Source organism: Salvelinus fontinalis, chromosome 21 (assembly GCF_029448725.1).
Source record: "Salvelinus fontinalis isolate EN_2023a chromosome 21, ASM2944872v1, whole genome shotgun sequence".
NCBI classification, from domain to species: domain Eukaryota; kingdom Metazoa; phylum Chordata; class Actinopteri; order Salmoniformes; family Salmonidae; genus Salvelinus; species Salvelinus fontinalis.
The window spans coordinates 16,406,474-16,431,792 of NC_074685.1; the positions used below are offsets into that span (position 1 = coordinate 16,406,474).

At 42.2% G+C, this 25,319-nt stretch overlaps 1 protein-coding gene across 4 annotated transcripts in view; it reads right to left on the reverse strand.

The window, feature by feature from the left end:
• Positions 1–25,319, reverse strand: part of LOC129818331 (erbin-like) — a 143,690-nt gene that overhangs the window by 30,968 nt on the left and 87,403 nt on the right. For all 4 annotated transcript variants that reach the window (XM_055874113.1, XM_055874114.1, XM_055874115.1 and 1 more), the window contains exons 5-15: positions 23,330–23,408; positions 22,184–22,273; positions 20,337–20,393; positions 15,983–16,046; positions 15,419–15,493; positions 14,161–14,305; positions 11,488–11,560; positions 7,854–7,983; positions 7,525–7,640; positions 3,505–3,574; positions 1,479–1,578 (exon numbers count right to left, since the gene is read on the reverse strand). In XM_055874113.1, coding sequence (XP_055730088.1) covers positions 1,479–1,578; positions 3,505–3,574; positions 7,525–7,640; positions 7,854–7,983; positions 11,488–11,560; positions 14,161–14,305; positions 15,419–15,493; positions 15,983–16,046; positions 20,337–20,393; positions 22,184–22,273; positions 23,330–23,408 — 999 coding nt within the window. The remainder of the gene's footprint in view (positions 1–1,478; positions 1,579–3,504; positions 3,575–7,524; positions 7,641–7,853; positions 7,984–11,487; positions 11,561–14,160; positions 14,306–15,418; positions 15,494–15,982; positions 16,047–20,336; positions 20,394–22,183; positions 22,274–23,329; positions 23,409–25,319) is intronic.

Here is a 25,319-nt window from a genome sequence, read left to right on the forward strand (position 1 = left end):
ACCTTTGCTTCAACTGTGATTCCACACCTCAAAGCTGTTTTCTAGATTGGCCGTGAGGAGCATGATCATTTTTGTTATGTTGGCATAGAGTTTATTACAGTTGATGGAAAAATACTGATGCAACAGGAGAGCTATATCAAGAATCTTCAACCTATCCACATGGATTCTTCAAGAGCCGTACAAAGGAATTCCCCTCTGTGGAATTGAAGCTGGTCAATTGAGGTCAAAGATAGGACACATTTTATGGGCTGCGAGACAGAGTAGACCTGGTTTGATGGTTGCAACTTGGCATCTAACACAAAACACGCCACTGTACAAACCATTCATGAGGCAAACAAAGTTGTTCGTAAACTGAAATCACAAAAAGTGACTTTAAAGTTTCAGCATGTTGGAAACTAGTTGTCTTCAGTGATGCTTCGCTAGGTTAACACTGGTGGGACAAAACGGCACTTTCTACCTGTAGTTTGTGTCACTGTCAACTACTCATTAGTTGATGCTGTGAAGTTAACCAAGTCTGTCAGAGAAAAGACTTTGAGATTAGCAGCATCAAGGAACTTATTCAAGCACAGAGAATCCAGCGGATTCTGTGGTAGACCACAAAGGAAAAGCTTGCTGACTGTCTGACTAAAAAAGGAGCATCCGGTCTTGTGCTCCTACAGGCTCTCGCTCCTACAGGCTCTCAGTAATGGAAAGTGGCAGCTTGAGTAATACAAATAAAATAAGGGGGAGATTGGGGGAGATTGTTAAGTTCATGTTTTAAGTATCCCTATATTTCTGTTATTACGGGGCTATCACTCAGTCAAGAGTGCGCATGCGCAGGAAGTGGAGTCGTTGATGGACCTGGCCTTGAGTGTAATGGCTACTTGTAGTGTGTTCATATAGTAGAGTAAACTTTGTTAAACTGGAACCTTGTCGTTGTGTCATTTCGAGTTAACAAGAGAGAGATGAAGAGCTGATGAATGCTAACCGATGTAATAGTAAACCTCGTGCCCAAGGTAACATATGTAGAGAAGGAGGGGTAACGGATTGTGTTTCTACCCCCCCTCCTCCTCCTCAGACAAAGGAGATAATGTGGCCAACACAACAACCATCCAAGACAATCACTTCCTGGTTGCCGGAATCACATGATCAAATTTATGATTGGAGGAAGATAAAGAATGAGAAGCAGATAATGAAATATGATCATTGTGGTAGCGATTACACTGGAAGTTCGGCACTGAAACAACACAGTCAGCCTGGAATTTAGTAGGATGTGACCGACCTCGATGGTGGCCCAGTTATTTCAATGATCCCTGATCTGCCATAGAATGACTAATGAAATAGGAGGGGAAACATGACATTTGTTTATCTAAACACATACTATATAGATCAGTGATCACCACAAGGAGAGATGTATTGTAAAGGTGTTAGAACAGGACCTAGCCCATAGATAGTAGGTATTTGTATTAGTTTAAAACTCCAGATTGTCTAGTACTCACAGTCCTCTGTCCTGGTCTGCTGGGGGAACATGTAGTTGGTGAGAACCGTCTTGTGGGTCTCTGGATCCTCCTCCTTCTGCAGAGGGATGAGGGGCTTCGACTGTGGCGGAGGGGAGAGAGAGAACATAAGACAGTGGTATAATAATACATGTTGAATATCCCGATGGCTTTTGAAAACTGTCATGAAAATGTCTTGACAAATAATAGTTTGTCAAATAAGCAAGGGAGAGGACAGTCCAAGGTAATCTTTCATGAATAGGTCTACATATTCACTGGTGGAAATCATCCATTTAATTTGGTTTCCAGGTACACTAAGGGCTTTGGACAGTAGCATTAGGAGATGATCAGAGCTCTATTTCCCTGGAGGAGGGAAAAGTAGGCCTTCCTCAGCGTGGCTGACCTCAACCAGAGACATCCGGGTTGATTATTAAACTCTGTAGTGTGTGTGTGTGTTTCTGACTTTGTTGGGCAATTAAACCACAGTAGATAACAATCAATAAGGACCCAGCTGGCAGGAGCTAACCCCCCGTTCACATCATTACCACAACCTCCTAATTAAAACCCACTGGGGAAGAACTGGGCCTGTAATCACAAAGTGTGCTGATCTAGGATCAGGTCTCTCCTTTCTTACTGATTATGATTAGAAAGGCACAAATGATGCTAGATCAGCACCCTTACTACTCCAACGCTTTGTGAATAGGGGCCCAGGGCTGCAATTAAAACATCAACTCTTCTGAAAAAGTGGACGGCTGGACAAACGTGTCCATCCAACCTATATTCAATCAAAACATATCTCTTTGTTTTAAGGGGAGCCTCTCTCTCTCCAGTCTCTGGTCAAATCCTCTCAGCACAGTGAGTGGTCAATAGCTGTTAGCTTGGGGCTTTGGAGAAAGGCCCTCCATGCGATATGGTGTGTGGAATTAGATACCGTGGAAGTGTTTTATTGGGTTTAAGCTGTGTTTTGACAGGTTGTACTGTGTCCAATGGGATTAGTCTGAGGCTGGCTGTCGGGAGCTGCTGGTTGCACAACTACACTTTGCCGCTCTCGAACCGCCGAGAAACAGTTACTGTAGGGGTGCCAAATGTGCCAAATGTTTCATTACACCATTTGAGGAGCGGAGAGACAAGGAAGTGCACTGCCGTCCACACGTTTGAGAGCAGCTCAGTGGCCACTCGTGTGTGTGTGTGTGTGTGTGTGTGTGTGTGTGTGTGTGTGTGTGTGTGTGTGTGTGTGTCAGATACTCAATTACAGCTCTCCCTCCCACCCATACCATTCTGATGACACTCGAGGGAGGATTTTGAAATAAGAGGGTCATAAAACAACAAGCACCTCGACGCTCCATACAAACAATGAGTAAGTTTACATGCAGACTAATAATTAGATATTAAACTGATTATGGCAGTAGACAGATTATGCAATAGTCATGTAAACACCTTACTCTGCTTATCTTAAATCAGCGTTAAGGTCTAAATCGAAGTAAGCATTCGCCGATTAAAACACCTGGTTTTCTGAACAATCTTTCAAATTAGGACATGTAAACACGTTAATCGGCGTTCCAGCCGTGTATTTGATCTGTGCATGTGCTAGCAGCAGTCGAACGAGCCTCCCTCTTTAGCACGAGTAAGGTGTGTTCAGAACAACTGAAGGTAGAAGTTGTTTTCACATACAAACTTTATATATTCGAACTAAGAATAAAATATCCTTCCCAAAAATAAAATGTTCACTGTGGTAGAACGTTTGTTTTGGTTGGTGATTTTCTGCATTTTTAAATTGCCATCAGGTACCCTGATTTCAGATGTGTCCATGTGAACATAATTATTAGGGGAATTGTTATTCTTGCAAAGCATGTAAACGTTTTAATCAAACTATTATATTAATCTGACTAGCCACAATAATCACATTATTGTGTGCATGTAACCACACTCACTGAAGAGATTTCCCTACCAGTAAAGATATAAGCCTGTATGAAAAACAGAATAAAGCCCTGAAAGCCCCATGGTGAAAGCCAAGAGGCTGTGTACACACCTGGTTCTCAGACAGCCACATAGCAGTCATCTGGTTAAGCTTGGTGAAGCTGTTGGGAAGGTTCCTCAATCTGGTCAGAGAAACACAGAGAAAAGCATTATAGTAAAAGTCATGAAGCACATTACCGACCTCAGAAAGATATGGGACAGATCTCAACTGACAAATAAAAGTTATGCACATGACCATGTTTCTGTATCCATAATGACTTTAACCACACTTTATTTGAGAGATACTGCTGTCTGATATTAAGAATGGCCCAAATCTTTGAGTACCATGTCTAACATCTATAGGATAACTTTCTAAAGCGCATAGAGAATCAGATAAGCCTACAGTACATTTTGAACAGGTAGGAAACAGGTGTTGTGTCTCCAACGCCAAAGTGGAGAGTGCAAAACGAGTGGTCCCAGGGTAATAAACGGGTCTCTTCCTCTCTATAAAAACTGGAGGACGGGAACTTAATTACAGCAGGCTGCAGGGTTACTGCCGAGTCATGGTAAAAACTATTTAGTGCTTCTGTTAGCGAGTGGAGAGGCCATGGCCACTGTGTCTCTTTCTAGGGCCCTGCCTGGAAAAAACCCTGGAAATAACCTCCATCAGGAATGAATTGGGGTTTTGTGAGTGTCTTAAATCAATCCACTTAATCTTCCTGGTCCAAATTTAGGCTTTAATTCCTGTATCATTATGCACCAATGATTAACTTTCAAGATCTCAGGGAGTGTGTGTGTAATTGTGTGAATGTGTGTTCATGCGCAAGGTGGGGGAATGCATTCTGATTCTGACATTGTTTTCCTCTATTGTTGACACACACGGCCCGTGTGTGTGTGTGTTTTTAGTGCCTTATATAATCCACTTTGGTGGCGGGCGCAGCAGAGGGAGATTGCTCTGGTGCCAGCGCTGGTTCCAATAAGCTGGATGGACATGTTTTACAAGGCACATGTGGCAACGGTAGCGTGGCTTTGCACAACAAAGGGAGCAGCTGGGAGACTGCTGCCATTTTAACTACTGTATTAAACTAGTCTGTCGACTACTTGAGCGCTCTAATGAAATGCTCTGAGAACACCAAAAATAATTAATCATATTGAATTGACTGATGTTTATGGCGATAAGCAAGAAAAATAGTTGTGTCGATTAAAGATTGGGTTAGCAGTGTTTCCCCCAGGAATTCTTTCTGGCGCAGTTTTAAAGCAAATTTCCTGCAATTCTACACATTTAGCCATGGTTAATGCAGTGATCTTGTTCTATATGTTTTATTCTTCCTTACTGTCTAGTTTATATTTTGGTGGTTCTTAGTTCTAAATTATGAAAATATATTACTCCATTATCTTTTCGATATACTTTATATCAGGTTTTAGACTTCTTTTTTTGATTGGCAGTAACAATTTAGCAGCGGCGTCCAGGACATAACATTTACTTTTTGGTCCACCAGCCACCGTGGCAGGTAGATTTAAAAAAATATATATTTTGCTAAAACTACAGATGAGCATGCTAATGTTCCTAAAACAATAAATGTATTACTAGTAATAAGTGATGTGCTACAGTATATTGATTCATTTCATTTTTTGTGAAAAATATCAAAGATGAGACAGAAATGTTCACCTGCCCCTTTAAGGGGGGGAGGGGTTACCGTGGTAACGCAACTTGAAACAACTTTGTGCCTGTGAGACGGACATGCTGACTAGGCGGCTATGCGGTACGCCATCGTGTGCATGTTGATTTTGTCCACCCACACCAGACGAGATCAGGACATGCAGGTTGAAATATAAAAACAAACTCTGAACCAACTATATTAATTTGGGGACAGGTCGAAATGCATTAAATATTCATGGCCATTTAGCTAGCTTCCTGTTGCTAGCAAATTTGTCCTGAAATGCACAAGGTCCTCTAGTCTGACAATTAACCCACAGAGAAAAAAGGGTAAACCTAGTTAGTTTCTAGTAATCTCTCCTCCATCAGTTTACTTCTTTTTCTGACTTTATATGGCGGTTGGCAACCAACTTTAAAGTGCATTATCACCACCGACTGGAGTGTGGACCTCAGTTCAGCTCAGTATATGCTCCTAATAACCAATAAGGAGATGGGAGAGGCGGGACTTGCAGCGCATCAAGCGTAAAAAATAGAACCATGTTCTATTTTAGTGCCTGGCTACGCAGACGCTCGTTAATGCGCAAAGAGCAGTTTGGATGAAATTATTGAATAACATGACCGTGTACATTTATTTTGCAACGCTCGCGCACATAATGCTTGAGCCATGAATGTTTCATGCGTTTATACCTGTCCCCAAATTAATATACAGTGGGGAGAACAAGTATTTGATACACTGCCGATTTTGCAGGTTTTCCTACTTACAAAGCATGTAGAGCTCTGTAATTTTTTATCATATCATATAAAAAATCCAGAAAATCACATTGTATGATTTTTAAGTAATTAATTTGCATTTTATGCATGACATAAGTATTTGATACATCAGAAAAGCAGAACTTAATATTTGGTACAGAAACCTTTGTTTGCAATGGTCTTGGCCATTGTGGAGAGGTTGGAGTCTGTTTGATTGAGTGTGTGGACAGGTGCAGTTAATACAGGTAATGAGTGGAGAACAGGAGGGCTTCTTAAAGAAAAACTAACAGGTCTGTGAGAGCTGGAATTCTTACTGGTTGGTCGGTGATCAAATACTTATGCAATGCAATAAAATGCAAATTAATGTGATTTTCTGGATTTTTGTTTTAGATTCCGTCAGTCTCTCACTAACAGAAGTGTACCTACGATAAAAATTACAGACCTCTGCATGCTTTGTAAGTAGGAAAACCTGCAAAATCGGCAGTGTATCAAATACTTGTTCTCCCCACCGTAGGTGGTTCAGAGATATATTATATTTCAACCTGCACGTCTGGTGTGGATGGACAAAGTCATCAACATGTGCGCGATGGCGCACGAGCATGCCCGGTCTAGTCAGCATGTAGTAGACGCGATGTTTCCTCTTTCCTAGCAGTTGAAACTCAAACATTGAAAAACAACCTAGCTTGTGAACAAAACAATGTAAATAGTCAAGAAACACAAGGACAAAGTTCCACTTAAGTAGACTTTAGTTTCAAGTAAATTAGACCAACTTTCATGACTGCGCAGCGCTTCTAAAAATGATATTTCACTCAGCTATTCACGTGTACACAGCCCCTAGACAGGCAGTGACGCAGCGCGAGTCGGAATAGACAATATAGGATTTGTAGTTCTTTGACATTGTGAGATTAATTTACCGGCTATGAAACAAAATAGCAGAAATACTTTGAAAGCCGCTACTGCAGCATTTATTTTACTATAAATGTGATCATACTTGACTATTTTTATTCACAAATGTGAGTTAAATGTTCGCACTGTGGAGCCCTGACCACCCACCAACTTGGCTGGTAAAATAGACATCTTACCATCTTGCCAAAATCTACCTGCATTTGGCAGGTGGCTGGTGTTAATTTTAGGACTTGGGGGCATCTGCTAAATTAATATAGGGGAAACACTATGTGATGCTGTCAAGTTCGGAGAGAGAGAGAGCAAGAGAAAGAGAGGACGGGCATAGCCTCTCCTGCAGTGTATGTGACTCTTCATTCAACTCTGACAAATCTGTTACCTTATGCTGATAGTACTACAGATTAACTTGCAACCTACAGTATATGGCAATATTTTCAACAATGCCTCTACACATTTGTTACCCCTGTGTTATGGTGATTCATGTTCCCCTGTATTATCTGGGATAAGGGTGTAGCAGGGTGGAGATGGGGGTGACGGGGGTGAGACAGGGGGCAAAACAGGAGTAAAAGGGGGAGAGACAGGGGCAAAATAGGGGAGTGAGACGGATGAGTTGCCCCAAACTAATCATAAGACTGTGCGATGAAGCCAAACTTTGTAAATTAAAGAGGCACCATCAAATCTGGTCTCCTGCCTGTCTGGCTGCTCTTCAGATTGCATCAACAATCTGACTGGACTGTCACGGGGCTGAGACTTGGGGGAGAGAAAGGCGGAGGCTAGACTCACTTGTTGTCGCTGAGATTGATGACCTTGAGCTTGGTCATGTCTCCCATCTCCTCAGGTAGAGACTCCAGCTTGTTGGAGTGCAGGAACAGCACAGTGGCACTCTTCCAGCTGCCCATCTGGGTGATGTGGGGAGGAGCGAGAGAGAGAGCGAGACCAGGAGACATCAGCACACAGCTGAGGTTGGACACAATAAATTGCCGTATGCGCACCCACGCACGCACACACACACACGCATTCATGTTTTATAAATAAGCACACATTAGCACAGCGTGCACACAATAACACCAACACCCACTGACACACACACAGTGTTTGACCCCCATGCTCACCTCTGGGGGCAGCTGTGTGAGGAAGTTGTGGTCAGCGGCAAAAGTGCGTATGCTGACACACTGTCCAATGGAGGAGGGCAGAGCCTCGATCTCGTTAAAACTACAGTCCAGCTCATCCAGGGCTGCCAGCCTATAGAGAAAAAAGAGGAGGAAGAAACAGGGGGAAAAGAGGAGGAGGGCTTTTCATTTAGGACAACTAAACAGAGTTTATGTCTCATTGATTCCAGAGGCGTTTTTTCGCAAGGGGCGAAAGAGTTTTATACCACAGTGGGGGAAGATAGAAGTCCTAAAAAGGTATTTTTCCTGCTCAAACTAGCCAACATTCCGAGGAATCTTCTGACTAACTGTCAGGTTCCAATATCGTCTAGGACTGCACATGACCCTTTATGAAGAAAAAAAGAAGGGGAAAAAAGAGTGAAAGATACTCGCTGGAGAATAGAGGTTACTCCACATCTGAGACTCTTCCAGATCTGGTTCTCATTATTCTGTTTGGAGTTTGGCTCAGGAATATGCAAGTCAGCATTCTCTGAATATATCTAGGGTTGCTATTCCAGCATTCATTTAAAAATACATACTGTGCATAAATTATTCATGTGGACCTGAATTTAAGATGGAGTTGAGCCAGCGTTTTCCCTCCTGGAATCCAATGGGAGCTCTGGTATTAAAATAGGGACAGGTACAATGATACCCAATATCCTCTTAGATGGAGCAACAACAGACAAGATCAGGGCCATATTGACATCTCAGAGAAGGAGTGCTGATCTAGCATCAGTTTAGCCTTTTAGATCATAATGAATACAATTATATGGACAAGGGAATCTGATCCTAGATCGGCCCTCCTACTCTGAGATGCTTTGTGAATTCGGGCCCAGGCCCATATTCACATCATAAAAAATTCCAACATTAACTTAAATGGCTGGCCATGGTCAGTTAGAATAGTTTTTATCAACTGCAGACAGGGCTCTAAAGTGCGACCATTTTGGTCACATATGCTACTAAATATTTTTCTGTGCGCCCTTACATTATACTTTGGGAGCACCGTGCTCCTAGAAAAATAATCACCCAGATAATAATTTTTGTAATGAATAGGCTTTGTACCGTTGTTTTTAAGTGCCCTAAAGATAAAAGTGAGATCAGATTTTTTACTGTCATGGTTGCACCATTACTACAGCGAAAACTGATTGTTTCTAGAATAAAACAGCTAAAAATATACACAATATATACAAACATATGTGGACACCACTTCAAATTAGTAGATTCGGCTGTTTCAGCCACACCCGTTGCTGACAGGTGTATAAAATTGAGCACACAGCTATGCAATCTCCATAGACAAACATTGGCCTTACTGAAGAGCTCAGTGACTTTCAACGTGGCGCCGTCATAGGATGAGTCTGTTCGTCAAATTTCTGCCCTGCTAGAACTGCCCCGGGCAACTGTAAGTGCTGTTATTGTGAAGTGGAAACGTCTAGGAGCAACAACAGCTCAGCCGTGAAGTGGTAGGCCACACAAGCTCACAGAACGGGACTGCCTTTTGTCCTCGGTTGCAACACTCACTACTGACTTCCAAATTGTCTCTGGAAGCAACGTCAGCACAAGAACTGTTCGTTGGGAGCTTAATGAAATGGGTTTCCATGGCAGACCAGCCACACACAAGCTTAAGATCACCATGCGCATTGCCAAGAGTCGGCTGGAAGGATGTAAAGCTCATCGACATTGGGCTCTGGAGCAGTGGAAACGCGTTCTCTGGAGTGATGAATCACGCTTCACCATCTGGCAGTCTGACGGACGAATCTGGGTTTGGCGGATGCGAGGAGAATGCTACCTGCCTGAATGCATAACGGCAATAGTAAAGTTTGGTGGAGGAGGAATAATGGTCTGGGGCTGTTTTTTATGGTTCGGGCTAATGCCCCTTAGTTCCAGTGAAGGGAAATCTTAACACAACAGTATGCAATGACATTCTAGATAATTCTGTGCTTCCAACTTTGTGGCCACAGTTTGGAGAAGGCCCTTTCCTGTTTCAGCATGACAATGCCCCCATGCACAAAGCAAAGTCTTTACAGAAATGGTTTGTCGAGATCAATGTGGAAGAACTTGACTGGCCTGCATAGAGCTCTGACTTCAACCCCATCGAACAACTTTGGTATAAATTGAAACGCCGACTGCGAGCCAGGCCTAATCACCCAACATCAGTGCCCGACCTCACTAATGCTCTTGTGGCTGAATGGAAGCAAGTGCCTGCAGTAATGTTGCAACATCTAGTGGAAAGCCTTCCGAAAAGAGTGAAGGCTGACATAGCAGCAAAGGGGGAACCAACTCCATATTAATGTTCAGAATTTTGGAATGAGATATTCGACGAGCAGTGTCCACATACTTTTGGTCATGTAGTGTATATTTCTTTATTTGTGGGAATACTTGGATTTGGGAACCTATTTCCTAAATTAAATACATGTTCAGCTGATTTTACAGTCCTAATTATAGATTCTTTTTTACAAAAAACTTTGGGAGCAAAACATTAAAAAAACACTTGCTGGACGGTTTTGGACCGCGGGTCGGCTGTTGCCGATCTATGCTCAATATCAACTAGGTAAAGAGAGGAATCTGAGTCCGCTTCTCAGAAGTCAAGACCAGGGACAAACAAGAACGTAGGTAACCGAAGACGATATTGGTCAAAATGTAAAGCAAATGTAATGAAATGCAAGATGATTAAATACATTTAATCAGTATGCTTTACAATCCTGGTTTGGGATAAAACCACAGTTCCCCTTGAAATCACATTCATAATCCTGCCCAGAAGCTTTTCCTAATCTGGGACCAGGAAATATAAGTTAACATACAGGGTAATTGGCAATGTTTGGAAACAAAAAACAAAAACAACTAAAAGGGACCGGAAAGGAAAAATTATAAAATTATAACTCTATAAAACTTAAAACATAGATAAAGCATAAACCAAGTGGCCATTTTAAAACAGTCAATCTTGAAATGCTAGTTGGCTACCACACAAAAGATGTTGGTGGATTAAAATGAATTTGTCGCTCCATATGAATGATCACATCTATAGTGAGAGGTCAGAGATCAAGTGTTAACCCCCGCCTGTATTGACTGTGTTACCAGGGGCATAATCAATCCTCCAATTCTGTTGCAAAACATTTCTTAAAAGGAACAAAACAGAACGGGGAGGGACCTACCCACATTTTTCCAATAAACACTTGTTTTAGTGGCAAAACTGTTTGACTGCTGCTGCCAGGGGTGTAATCATTAGCCAATCACCAATAGCTGGCCTCCTCACCTGTCATAAATCAATGAGTGTTGGCCAAGCAGAATTAAACAGGGGCTTTAATCTGTCAATACGGTATTCGGAGGTTCCTCAGGTCAGCATTACCATTGTCTCCATTCACAATGGAGGAGCCAGGCTTAGATCACTCACCTATATAATTGGGACTAACGCCTCAATCACAACCATCAATCGTCTCATATCTGGCGCGTTTGTAGAAACAGGTCAATTAATCAAACCTAGCCCTACATTGGTGTACTGTACTGCAGTGTTCTGTGATATGTCTGGATGACCAAGATGATCAATGCAAACCAATCAGGGTGGGTTTAGTTGTTTAAAACCTATGGCTTTAATTGTACTCACCCTCCGACGGAGTCTGGCAGATACATGAGCTGGTTCTCGTCCACTTTTAGGGCGGTTAGTTTCTTCAGGGAGCCTGAGGGGGAAGGAACAGGGAGAAAGAGGGGAGCATGAAAGAGAGAGAGAAGTCAGCGAGAGGGGTGTTAGAGAGAGAGACGGAGGGAAGGAGTGAGATAGAGAATAAGAGAGAGGTAGGAAGACAGAGAGAGAAAGATAAATAGTGCATTAAGCTACAGCACACAGATATTGATTCTGATTCTCAGCTGCATCACCTAAAGAGAAGTATCCTTTACAGTTACGCAACAGATGAATTCATACCACCATCTGGTTTATGTAACTGGTTTATGACCATGGATTGAGGCCGAATAAATAGCAGACGGACTCCAACTGTATGCAATGCTTTATCTTATTTGATGGGGAAAGCAGAGCATGCCCTGTATCTCTTTTTTTCAGAGTGACACCAACATATCATAACAAGAGGCAGTGCTTACACTGCAGTAATTTAGCTGTGCCGCTGCGCCAAGACAAAATCATTGCGCCACGCAAATAAAATATGGAACATCAGAAAATATTTATAATGCAGGGCACTTTGAATTCTATTCAAAGCGCACTCAAGTTACGAGAGCTATAGGGAGGGAATTACCAGAATCGAATACAGGGGTACTCAACTCTTAACCTACGAGGTCCGGAGCCTGCTGGTTTTCTGTTCTACCTGACAATTAATTGCACACACCTGGTTTCCCAGGTCTAAATCAGTCCCTGATTAGAGGGGAACAATGAAAAAATGCAGTGGAACTGGCTTCAAGGTCCAAAGTTGAGTTTGAGGGGAATATAGGCTGCAAAAATAGGCTACAAAAATAGGCTACATTTATTTAGTAGAATCAAACTTACCAGCCGCACTGGTTTACACTTTATATGGCCTGCGTATGGTCTAATGAATGAAAGCCTAAAGTCTTGTAATAATGAACTGATAATGAACTGAATTATGCACTTTGTGCAGCCTGTGTATCCATCTACTGTGTTGTTGTCCTTCCAAACTGGGGATTTCACTTGTGCAGCACCTGATTCCACGAAGGTGTTGTAGCCTATTCGCTTATCATACACTTTCTTTTTATTTCTCCGGTTAGGCCTACATTAGCCATTTTCGTGTGAGCTAGGCTATCCAGGTAAAGTAAACTTGGCAACAAGTCGTATTCTCACGTGGGGAGGGGGAACATAATCTCTACGTGTGTACAAATTAGAACGTTTTAGCACCACACAAATATGGGACAGTTCCCGACTCCACACACTCTCAATGCGTAGCTGGCTGCGTAGCTGGTAGCCTTATGTCTGCTTCGCCACTGCTTCGCCACTTTTTAGAAGTGGAGGAGAGATTGACTTCATCAATACTTGTTTTTGTAAGAAGTGTTGACAGGCTGAATGCACCAAGGTGTCTGTTTAAACTACTAGCACACAGCTCAGACACCCATTCAAACCCCACAAGACATGCCACCAGAGGTCTCTTCACAGTCCCCAAGTCCAGAACAGACAATGGGAGGTGCACAGTACTTGATAGAGCCTTGGTTACATGGAACTCTATTCCACATCAGACAAAATTATGCCGCGTTGAAGCTGAACACAGTGGCCTCCATCATTGAAACCAAGATTGAACTCTTTGGCCTGAATGTCAAGCGTCATGCCTGGAGGAAACCTGGCACCATCCCTACGTTGAAGCATGGTGGTGGCAGTATCATGCTGTGGGGATGTTTTTTAGCGTCAGGCACTGGGAGACTAGTCAGGATCGAGGGAAAGATGAATGGAGCAAAGTACAGAGATATCCTTAATGAAAACCTGCTCCAGAGCGCTCAGGACCTCAGACTGGGGCGAAGGTTTGTCTTCCAACAGACCCTTAGTACACAGTCAAGACAATGCAGGAGGGGCTTCGGGACAAGTCATTGACTGTCCTTGAGTGGCCAATCCAGAGCCAGGACTTGAACCCGATCGCACATCTCTGGAGAGACCTGAAAATTGCTGTGCAGAGACGCTCCCCATCCAACCTGACAGAGCTTGAGTGGATCTGCTGAGAAGAATGGGAGAAACTCCCCAAATACAGGTGTGCCAAGCTTGTAGCGTCATACCCAAGAATACTCAAGGCTGTAATCGCTTCCAACAATGTACTGAGTAAAGGGTCTGAATACTTATGTAAATGTGATATTTCAGTTTTTATTTGTAATTCATTTGCAAAAATTTCTAAAAACCATCATAGGATTTTGTGTGTAAATTGATGAGAAAAAAAAGTATTTATTCAATTTTAAAATAAAACTGTAGCGTAACAACATTTTGAAAAAGTCATGGGCTCTGCATACTTTCCAAATACACAGTATATTTCTGCCATTCATTCCATAAGGAAATTCTATTACAGACAATATTTCTCTTCACTTCAGAATAACAACCAAGCTGTTCATTAGACACACAATGGCTGGCACGACAGATGCAGTGGCCCTATGTCTGGTCACTGGGCTACGTCAAACACACTTTATTATGGAGTAAAGAGATGGGCACTTAGTATGTGTATGTTTGTGCATGCATATTTGGGTCAGTCTCTCTGTGTGTGTGTGTGTGTCTGTGTGAGTGTCTGTATTTGTGCCAGTCTGTGTGTGTGTGTGTGTGTGTGCGCGTGTGTATGTAGCTGCTCACCAATGGATCCGGGCAGCTGTGTGAGTGCATTGTTAGAGAGCAGTAGGTCCTGCAGGCTCTCACAGCCACAAATCTGCTCGTCCACCATCTCCAGGTTGTTCTTGGAGACGTCAAGGTAGGACAGCTGCTTCAGAGCGCCTAGCATCTGGAGATCACACACAGGTATGAATACAAACACACAGGGGCACAGACACGCGCACACACACACAGAATCCTTTATTAAATTACGTTCCATAGAGATAGTAATGTCTTTTGTGTCTTTGTCCTTTCTAGATATTGTTTACTGTTTTTGACAAATCTCTCAAAGGTTCCCTTGAAAGTACAAATGGGGTGAGATTAGCACTAGGCTATATATAGGCCATTGATCTCTACTGAAATGAGAAACGGGGAGGTTTGAGGCTGACGGGGCTAATTAAACTTGGAATTATATCGAGGGGTTAAAACATTCACAGGAATCCCCCCCCCCCCACCCCACCACACACACACTTTCACTGAAATGAACAAAAGATAAAAGGAAAGGGAAAGGATGGGTTGGCTGACTTGGCTTCTTCACTATAACAAACACTAGCGCAGTGAAATGCTGTATACAGGTCACCGTTCTTAGGCAGTGTTTATTTAATTAAAAAAAAATAATGTTCTGCATTGAGGCCAGGTAAAATTCAGTAATCTTAACAGAGGAATAGCCTATAATTACGGGGTTGGTGGTGGTGCTGTCAAAATGCTAGCGGCGCGCTAATGCTTTAATTATGACCTATTTACCAAACAAGCTCGGCATATCCATGAGAAAGAAAGAGAGGGACAGAGGGGGAAAGAGAGAGACCTTACACAACAGAAGGTGTGTAAACCATAACAAAACACAATCGTTTGAATTATCACTGAATGACATTGAACCAACAGATTAATTGGTCTGTGGCTTCGTCATTCGTGACATGAAACTACCCAGAGTGCAACAGAGGCATTATTACAACTTCATAACGTTGCCATAACATTGCCATTGCATTATCGTCATCGTTCACGTCTATAATAATATACTACTATGTTTGCTTGAACAAAGCAATGTTGATCAAAACAGTTTATTTTACCTTAATTTTAGCAGGCAGATTAATTATGAACAAATTCTTATTTATAATGACAGCTCTGGGGAATGACTCATCACCATACTGTAGGTAGGAGAAGACAGGACAGACACTATGAAAGCTGAGGCACTGTGAAGGAAGACTTAGCCTACGGGGAGTTGAATGGCAGTTCATCACTTTACCCCTGGTAGGAATGTCAGTCTGTTTCCATCCATCCACAACTCTTTGATTCCAGTGAGCTGCTCCAATACCTCAGGCTGGAAAAAATATAGAGAGAAAGAGAGAGGGAGAGCGAGACAGAGAGCGAGACAGAGAGCGACACAGAGTGAGACAGCGAGATGGAGAGAGAACGAGACAGAGAGACAGCAAGACAGCAAAAGAGAGACAGCGAGAGAGAGAGACACGCATAGAGAGACGGTAAGGGAGAGAAATGTTAGATCAATTAATTTTCAACCATATAGGAATAATTGTGTATATTAGCCCTACAATTAGCCATACAGTCTCTCAGACACGTTAAAGGGATGCAAATAATTTGTCTGAAGTGACCTCTTCTTGACTCATTTCCCTCCTCCACACAGATCTGAGAGAAGCAGACGGGTTACCCCGTAGGGCCTGTCTCCATATTGCTGTCACCTGTCTTCTATCTCCAGATCAGTGAACGAAGATGGGGAGATGGAGATGAAGACACTGACTTCAGAGTACTGAGGTTCAGCCTTGGGAGGACAGAAAGACAGACAGACACTCACCACTTCAGTGAACTCGTTACTCCCCAAGTCCAATCTCTCCAGCTGGGTGAGCTTGTGCATGCTTCTGCAGAGGGAAAGGGAAAAAGAGAGAGAAAGAGATTGATGTTGAGCAAAGGAGCTGGGAATACAAGGAGTCAACCACAACAGCAGCATTTGTGTGCTCATTCGTGTGTGTGTGTGTGTGTGCGTATATATATATATATATATATATATATATATATATATATATATATATATATATATATATATATATATATATATATATATAAAAACAGTGTCCCTGTAGTCTAGTTTCTTAAAAGACTGCTTTATGTGGTATATCACCCATGGCCTGTTATAGCAGTCTCCAGCCCAGGCTTCGCTCTCACACATTTAAGGCCGATTTCGTCACAGCAAAAAGCAGCATAACATTTCACACAGATACTCAGACGGTTATGTTACACCAGGGGGGCATGAAGAATTTAACGACATGGCAAAGACGTTTGTTCAGGGTTGGGATGTGGAATTGGAGACAAGTGGGAGTGGAGTTGCTGGGCGGGAGATAGAATGATGGTCAAAGATTAAGTCTAAAAAATAAAGTCAAAATAAAAAATAATAAAAAGTTTGAATGACACTGAAGGGCAGTGTTTTTACAGCTAATGCTCATTTGCCTGAGGCTGATGCCTTGCAGGTGTTTGTACACATGCATATACACACACTCTCATTCAAATACACACATATACACACATATGTAAATAGTGCTGTTATGGTTTTAGTTGTCCTTGATGTCCGATGTTTTTTTTTATTGTTGTTTTCTGTTTTATTTTGTCTCATGAGTTCATTTTCTTGGTTGTTGGTGTATTGGGGGGGTTCTTGGGGGTGGAGAATGGAATACATTTTATTTTATTTATTACATTTTTTCTTGTGGGGGTGACTGTGGGTGGGGTCTCGGATGGTTGAGGGACAGCTATGGGGAACGTCCCTGTTTTTTTGGTCTTATGGGAGATCTCTTCGACGTGCCCTTGAACAGGGCATTGATCCTGGATGCTTCTGTGTGTCGCTCTGAATGGGAGTCTGTTGGATGACTGGGGTGGTGTAGTTGTTGAGTGGCTTCACTGCAAGTATATTGTATGTTTTGTATATTCAATAAGAAAAAAAAGACTTGTTCAAATAAGGATGGACGTGATGTTGGTCTAACACTTTCCTCCACATCCAGGCTTGCTTTGAGTTTCATTGATTTCTAACAAATTGGCAGCAATAGATTTTCAGATTTCTCTTCAGGTCTGGGGGATATCATATGCATTTATATTTACTAAATAAACTAAAGTAAAAAATAAAAAGTAACACAATAAAATTACACAACAATAACGAGGCTATATACAGGGGGTACACCGGTACCGAGTAAATGTGCGGGGGTACAGGTTAGTCGAGGTAATCTGTACATGTAGGTAGGGGTAAAGTGACTATGCATAGATAATAAACAGTGAGTAGCAGCAGTGTAAAAACAAAGCAGGGGGAGGGTGTCAACATAAATAGTCCAGGTGACCATTTGATTAATAGTTCAGCAGTCTTATAACATGGGGGTAGAAGCTGTTAAGGAGCCTTTTGGACCTAGACTTGGCGCACTGGTACCGCTTGTCATGTGGTAGCAGAGAGAACAGTCTATAACTTGAGTCTTTGCCAATTTTTTGGGCCTTCCTCTGACACCGCCTAGTATATAGGTCCTGGATGGCAGGAAGCTTGGCCCCAGTGATGTATTGGGCTGTACGCACTACCCTCTGTTGCGCCTTACGGTCGGATGCCTAGCAGTAGCCATACCAGGCGGTGATGCAACTGGTTAGGATGCTCTTGATGGTGCAGCTGTAGAACGTTTTGAGGATCTGGGGAACCATGACAACTCTTTTCAGTCTCCTGAGGGGGAACATGTGCTGTTGTGCTCTCTTCACAACTGTCTTGGTGTGTTTGGACCATGATAGTTTGTTGGTGATGTGGACACCAAGGAACTTGAAACTCTCGACCCGCTCCACTTCAGCCCCGTCAATGTCAACGGGGGTCGGTTAGGCCCCCCTTTTCCTGTTGCCCACGATCATCTCTTTTGTCTTGCTCACATTGAGGGAGAGGTGTTGTCCTTGCACCACACTGCCAGATTGCTGACCTCCTCCCTATAGGCTGTCTCACCGTTGTCGGTGATCAGGCTTACCATTGTTGTGTCGTAAGCAAACTTAATGATGGTGTTGGAGTCGTGCTTGGCCACACAGTTGTCAATTGTAGTTGACAATGATATGTAAGGTTAAAAGGGATATTCTGTCAATGGTCTAAGGATGTGTACACTCAAACCATCACCACAAGGGCAAACAACTAGATTCCCCTCTCCTCTGATGGCCCAGATACCTACAGCGATGACTTAGAGATGACCTTTCCTCTACCCATTAACGCTCTCTCGCGCGCACACACACATACACACACACACACACTAAAGTGCACACTGGATGGGGCGAGCTTAGTGACCACGAGAGGAAGAACCAGGGGACTCCAGGAGCATAATACAATGCATTACTCCCTGTCCCCTCTGTGGCACTAATCTGAGTGTCCTTGTACAAGTGCACACTCCTGTGAAGTACTCATACAGGGCTTTGGTACACAATACCATTGGTGATATAATACTGATGGGTGATATAACAACCGTGAGGTCAGCCATTATATCAAAGATAATTTCAACATCTATCACACACTTCGCTGACATGCTGTGTAGACCCACAGATATAGGAGAGCCGGGTGCTATATGATGATTACAACATGAATTACCATTACATAAAACAAAACATGATAATACATATATGTGTTACTTAGACAAACAACAAAGTCTAAACACAACCTATAATATCAGATGAAGTGTGTTAGGCTAATTATTTAATATGACAGCTACTACTAGGGGAAATAAAAGATAAATAGAAGAAAAGGGCTTGGTTATATTTGGGAACAGATCAGCTAAGTCATTTCTCAGTGGGGATGAACCTGTAGGCTGATTTCCAAATGGCACACTTTTCCCCTTATAGTGCACTACTTCTGACCACGGCCCATAGGGTTCCGGTCAAAAGTACTTCACTATATAGACAAATGGTTGCAATTTGGGACGCAGCCCGAGTTCTCAAGACTCCCAGTCAAACCAAACACTGCTCGGTACTGGGGGTTAACAGTAATGCTCTTCCCCCTGTGGAGGCTGTTTCGTCTTCGCTGCTCCTCAAAACATCACCCTTAATCCATACCATGTATACCTTTCCGTCTGTACAACCAAACTGTACAACGAGGCGGTTTCACGGCGACCTCTAGGGTTGCCATCGTAATAAATGTTGGGTTGGATATGAAAACACAGCAGTATTTTTGGACGGTGATAGCACGCTGAGCGTCAGAACATTCCTGCCCTGTGAATGGCTGGATAGGAGGAGTGTCAGGCTCCGTTTCAAAGCTGCTTTCAGAGACACTGGAGTCGGTACAGAGTGCTCGGTACTGGGGTCTGTACAGAGTGGCAGAGAAATTGGTGAGGAACGCGCGACGGTGCTGTCGCCAAAAAGTGTCTGGGGTAGAATGAGTGTTGTTAGGAGGGGGGGGGGGCGTGTGTGAGGGGGCGTACGGGCAGTTGTGTGTGTTTACGCTTGCAATTTGTGTGTGTTTATGTACATCCCTGAGATGCTTGCGTCTCTCTGGCATCCATCCTGGCCACTAGGCCTTCTGTTTGTCAGAGCAACAGACCATAACATGCCTGGCTGCTGTCTCATAGACACACAGAGCATAGAGGACCAGCCAGCTAGGGGACAACAGAAGAAATGGACCTAGATAGGTGGGCGTCAATTAGACACAGAAAGATCAAGAGAAGAGAGACAGAGGGTAAAGAAAGAGAGAGGGGACATGAGACAAAGAGAGCAGAGGGGAAGAGCGAAGGGGAAAGAGAGAGACAACGAGAAAGAGCATGACAGAAAGAGATGAGACTCCAAAACCACCTGCAGCACTCAGGATCATAATCAATGGATTCTTTGGGCAGTGAACACACATACACACAGAGGTAGGTAGGTAGTGGAGGCTTTCAAAAGGCGAAACGGAACATGAGCTACAGTCTGAGTACTCTGGATTATAAAACCTGTCACAGCTCGCAACAGAGGTAGCACTCTTATATAACACGGTGGAATTCAATGCCACAGAGAAACACGGTGAGAGAGTAACAAACCGAGAAAGCAAGAGTGCCTAGGGAAGAGAGAGAGACATGGTCGCTCACAAAGAGCCACCTCGTTTGTCTGGGGACTCTGTGAGTCCCTGTGAGGTCTGTAAGGGCTTTGATGTGGGGAAAACAACACGTGAAACAGAGACGGGGACAACTTACTTTGGCAACATCTTTAACTGGTTCTCTCTCAGCTCCAGGATCTGCAGTTTAGTCAACCTGAGGGAGAGGGAGAGAGAGGGAGAGGAAGGGGAGGAGAGAGAGAATGAGAGAAAGAGAGAGACAGAGACAAACAGAAAATATAAGTCAATGACATAACACTCATGTTGATACTCAGCTTTCAGGGATAGTGTCGTTTTACTGGATGGTTTTGACACAAAACAAAGGGTTTTCCTGGGGCTGGATCACTGGGGTCTGGCCAATGATGAGAGCCCTACAGATATGTTTTTCTAGATTCCACACAACTGGTTTGAAACCCAGCCGTGATTCAGCCATAAAGTGGGGAAATTGAGCCCAAGAAAAAGCTACATAGGGTCAGTAGCATGGTTTGCCAGATGATTTATGTATACGCACTCTACCGTATATAAATACTATGGTTTAAATGAAGTACCATTACCACGAGAGAGAACCATCATATGACAAAAAGTGAGTCTATAGAGACAGGGGAGATGTAATGAAGTGTGTGGGAGTCAGGGCCTAAAGTCAGACCAAATATTCTTTCTGCATTAATTACAGCAAAAAACACAAAACAAAATGGATGAGCATGCTTAGTAATGTTTCCAAAACAAGGAATGCAATACTAGTAAGAAGTAATGTGGTATATTGCTCAATTTAATATTTTGTGACCTGAGTCTAACCAAAATATCACAGATGGGACAAAAATGTTCAGCTGCCCCTTTAAGGTTACCATGGTAACTGGGCCACTTAAGTCTTCATGTGTGGTTGTGAGAATCTGACTAGTAGAGGCCGATGAGGTCTTGCTCTTCAGCAGTAGTGGAAGCAAACTCAAGCATTGAAAAACAACCTAACTTGTGAACAAAACAATCCAAATATATAGAGAAACACCAGGATAAAGTTTTACATTGGGAATTAGACAATTTTATGCCTGTGCGCATTGCTTCGAAAAACAAATCTTTCAGCATTCACTGTGCCCCAGCGAGGCTGTGTTGCTGCGCAAGGTGGGATGACGGTATGATTCATATTTCTTTGTGCATTACGAGATATGAAACAAAATGGCAGAAATACTTTGAAAACAGCTACTGCAGCATTTATTAAAATAGTCAAAAGTCAAGTATAGACACATGTGCGAGTTGTGCTTTATAGCTAAATAAATGCTGCAGTAGCTGTTTTCAAAGTATTTCTGCCGTTTTGTAACTATAGAGCCCTGAGTGTGACCACCTGCCAACGTGGCTTCTGAATTAGATATACATTCTTACCAGCCAATCTACCTGCATTTAGTGGGTGTTCATTTTAGGCCCTGGTGGGAGTTGAAGCAATTGGGGGAAAAAATGGTTGTAGCAGTTGATTTTATCTCAAACTTTCACTTCACACTGCATTCACACACTGGTTCCTCTGACTTATAATGTCACACTGCAACGTCACGCACACACACTCTCCTGACTTCAGGCTTTTCCCAGTTTAAAGCATTTCCATGTGGAGGTTAAGCTCCCCTACTCTGAAGATGAGATAAGGAAGATGAGATTCATGCCTGACATTCCAACATCACTGTAAGACTTCCTGTCTCGAGGAAATTACCTACAGTACCTCATCATGCTATTGTTACTGACCGAGGAGATATCATTATACCCCATACCCACATTTTCAATACCTGCCTGCTTCCTTGCATGTACAAATAGGCCAAAAAATACAGAGTATTTGTTTTGAGGTTTGCTCTATGAGGGTTTAGGCCAGGGTAATGGTGGTTGTGCAAAATATGTGTATACGAATATTTATTTCTATTCATATTTCATATATATGAATTGTGTTTGATTGATTGTCTGACATCTTACCTGCCAAAGCTGGCTGGTAGGAACTCAAGGAAGGCGTCATTCAGGTAGAGCTGTGTCAGGCTGAGGAGCTGGGTGAAACCCTCTGGGAGCCTGCAGGGGAGACAGGAGCAACATGGTCAGATTACTAGCCTCATCACTAACATCATCAAGGAGACAGACAAAAAATCTATACTGAAGCAATAGGTGTTATTAAAGGGCTAACTAACGTAGCAGGCGTAAAATAAATGCCTGAGCGGCGATTCTTTCTGGTCCTGAAGATAAAAAATAAAACTGGTCAGGAGAAGGTTCTCTTCTGCACTTTCGAACCAATCCATAAATGTGGAGGAGTTAAGATGGGGTGTCGCCTTGTTAACGTCCAAAAGCGGAAGTAACGTCACAGGCTCTTTCCATTTCCCATGAAAACCAGTTGCATCGGTTTATTACCTTGCCCGCTGAGGGTGTTAAATGCCCAATGCAGCCGTTTTTATATCAATATCAAATCATTTATGGGGAACATTAAGTACCTTACTGTGATTATTTTAAATGAAAATGGTCAAAAAGACACAAAAATAGCTTCTTAGGAGAGAGAAAACTGAAAGCTAGCTGTTATTGGCAGAGAGATTTGGAACTCTCTTTCTTATTGGTCTAATAATGAATTAATGTCGCCAGGCAGGCCAAAACGGCATCCCACCAAAACAGGTGACCGCACTGGGCCTTTAAGTTTAGCATCGTAAAAAGAGAGGAATTATGGTATCAATTCTAGGCTAAATATGGCACAGGAGCCAAGCAAAATGTACTGCGTGTCCAAGACATTTTTCCCTTTGGGAACAATACCGTTAATCTGATCTTTGTAATGAAAAGAAAGTGAATTTCTGCCAACTCTTTATAGTTCTCAAGCATTATCCTTGTTCGATACATCTTGGTTTGAATATGATCTTTACTCATTGTCAGTGGTATCAACAGCTCAAATTAAAATCCTATTTGGCAAGAGCGATTAGAGAGAAAACATTTACGTAAGATTGCCGCATAGATCCGTGAGAACAATATAAATCACCATTTAGTGAATGGTCTAGCCGTAGGTGTTTAACATACCAAGGCAGAGTTGTACCCTATGCATGTGTAGGTAAATATACAGGTGCGACTTCAAATAACTTGTACCAAACTTACTTTGAGATGGGATTCACACTTGCTTCAACAATAGCCAGGACTTTGCAGTTCTTGATATTTTCTGGAAACTCCTGGATACCTAGAACATAAACCAGATGTACAATTACAGCATGTCAACATATAAGCCGTTTAATTATTTAAACATATATTACCATTCCTGGGGGATATGCCACAAAGCAAGATGAAACATCTTCATATCTCCTAGATCAAAGAGCAATATTGACTCTAAATTGTATAACTTACTTGATATTTTCCATATCCCACATTCAACCCCAGCTTTCGTATTAAACTGGATGATCTAGGGCTTCTACAGTAGCATATATATGAAGGTACGTAATTAGGCCTAATGTTTATCAAAAGGTAGTAGGCCAACATATAAATCTTGTTTTATTATATACTGATCAGAACCTATATGTAATGCGTTGACACAAAGAACATACAGATCTGTCCACCATAATTGACCATTTAGGCCTACAATTTCAAAGACTGTCCCCAATCTTTGTAAAGCAGGATGATTCAATAAGTGGTGGACAGAGGAGTAAAAAGTAAGAAAACAAAAGGATGATGTGACAAGAAAATGACAAATAATATGAAAAGGGAATAATGAGAGCTTGTCCGAGAGCCTTTCTACAGCAGGAGAGCTCTGTGAACATATACAGTGCATTCGGAAAGTATTCAGACCACTTCACCTTTTAAACATTTCGTTACATTACAGCCTTATTCTTAAATGGATTAAATAGTTTTTCCCCCTGATCAATCTACACACCACCCCCCATAATGACAAAGCAAAAACAGGTTTAGACATATTTGAAAATGTATTATAAATAAAAAAAAACGTAAACATCAAATTTACATAAGTATTCAGACCCTTTACTCAATACTTTGTTGAAGCACCTTTGGCAGCGATTACAGCCTCGAGTCTTCTTGGGTATGATGCTACCAGCTTGGCACAAGCTTGACACTATTTTCAGGTCTCTCCAGAGATGTTTGATCGGGTTCAAGTCAGTAGGTTTCCTCCAGACGTGACGCTTGCCATTCAGGCCAAAGAGTTCAACCTTGGTTTCATCAGACCAGAGAGGCTGTCATGTGCCTGTTACTGAGGAGTGGCTTCCATCTGGGCGCTCTACCATAAAGGCCTGATTGGTGGAGTGCTGCAGAGATGGTTCTCCCATTTTCACAGAGGAACTTTCTTAATGGGATGTTCAAAGTTCCTGATATTTTTTTATAACCCAACCCTGATCTGTACTTCTCCACAACTTTGGCCATGACCTGTTTGGAGAGCTCCTTGGTCTTCTACCTATTTGCTGCTTTGATTGGCCAAAATAAACAACAAGCTACACACGTGAAGGCTACCAGATGGCTACCTGTCTTTTTTATGTGCCGCACCGTGCACATCATAAAAACTAAATTGAAAAGATTGTTGTTTTATTAAAATAATAATTTTTAATCTCATAGTATATACTTCTATGTAACAATGTCATATGGATATTTTAATTTACTAACATTTTCAGTTTTAAAATGTGGTTAAAAAAGGCTTAAAATGTATTTTCTTTCAAAAATGAAAACTCATGCAAGTATTCGAATGCTAACGTTCGTTTGGAAATTTTAATTACTGTGCACATCCCTACATTATACTATACTTGGACTATGGTGTCATTTGAGATTTGGCCATAGCTGTTGTATGGTAGTGCAAGGACTAGGTATTCTAGCATACAGTATTTATTTTGAAGTCTGACTTGTCCTGTCTTAACTTCCTTATTTTAATACATAAGGGTTTGTCAGCTGTGTGATCTACTATTATGTTTAAATCAAGTTATGGTGAAACAGTACTTTTGTGTGGTATTGGCACTAGATTTTCTCCATCTCAACGTGAGATTGGAGAGTTTGTGTAACCGATGCAGGGACACTTTTTAAATAATTTAATCTAAACTACTTTTTTAACGTTTCAGTAATTTCCTTTGACAACAAGATGGAGAGTAAGGTGCAATTA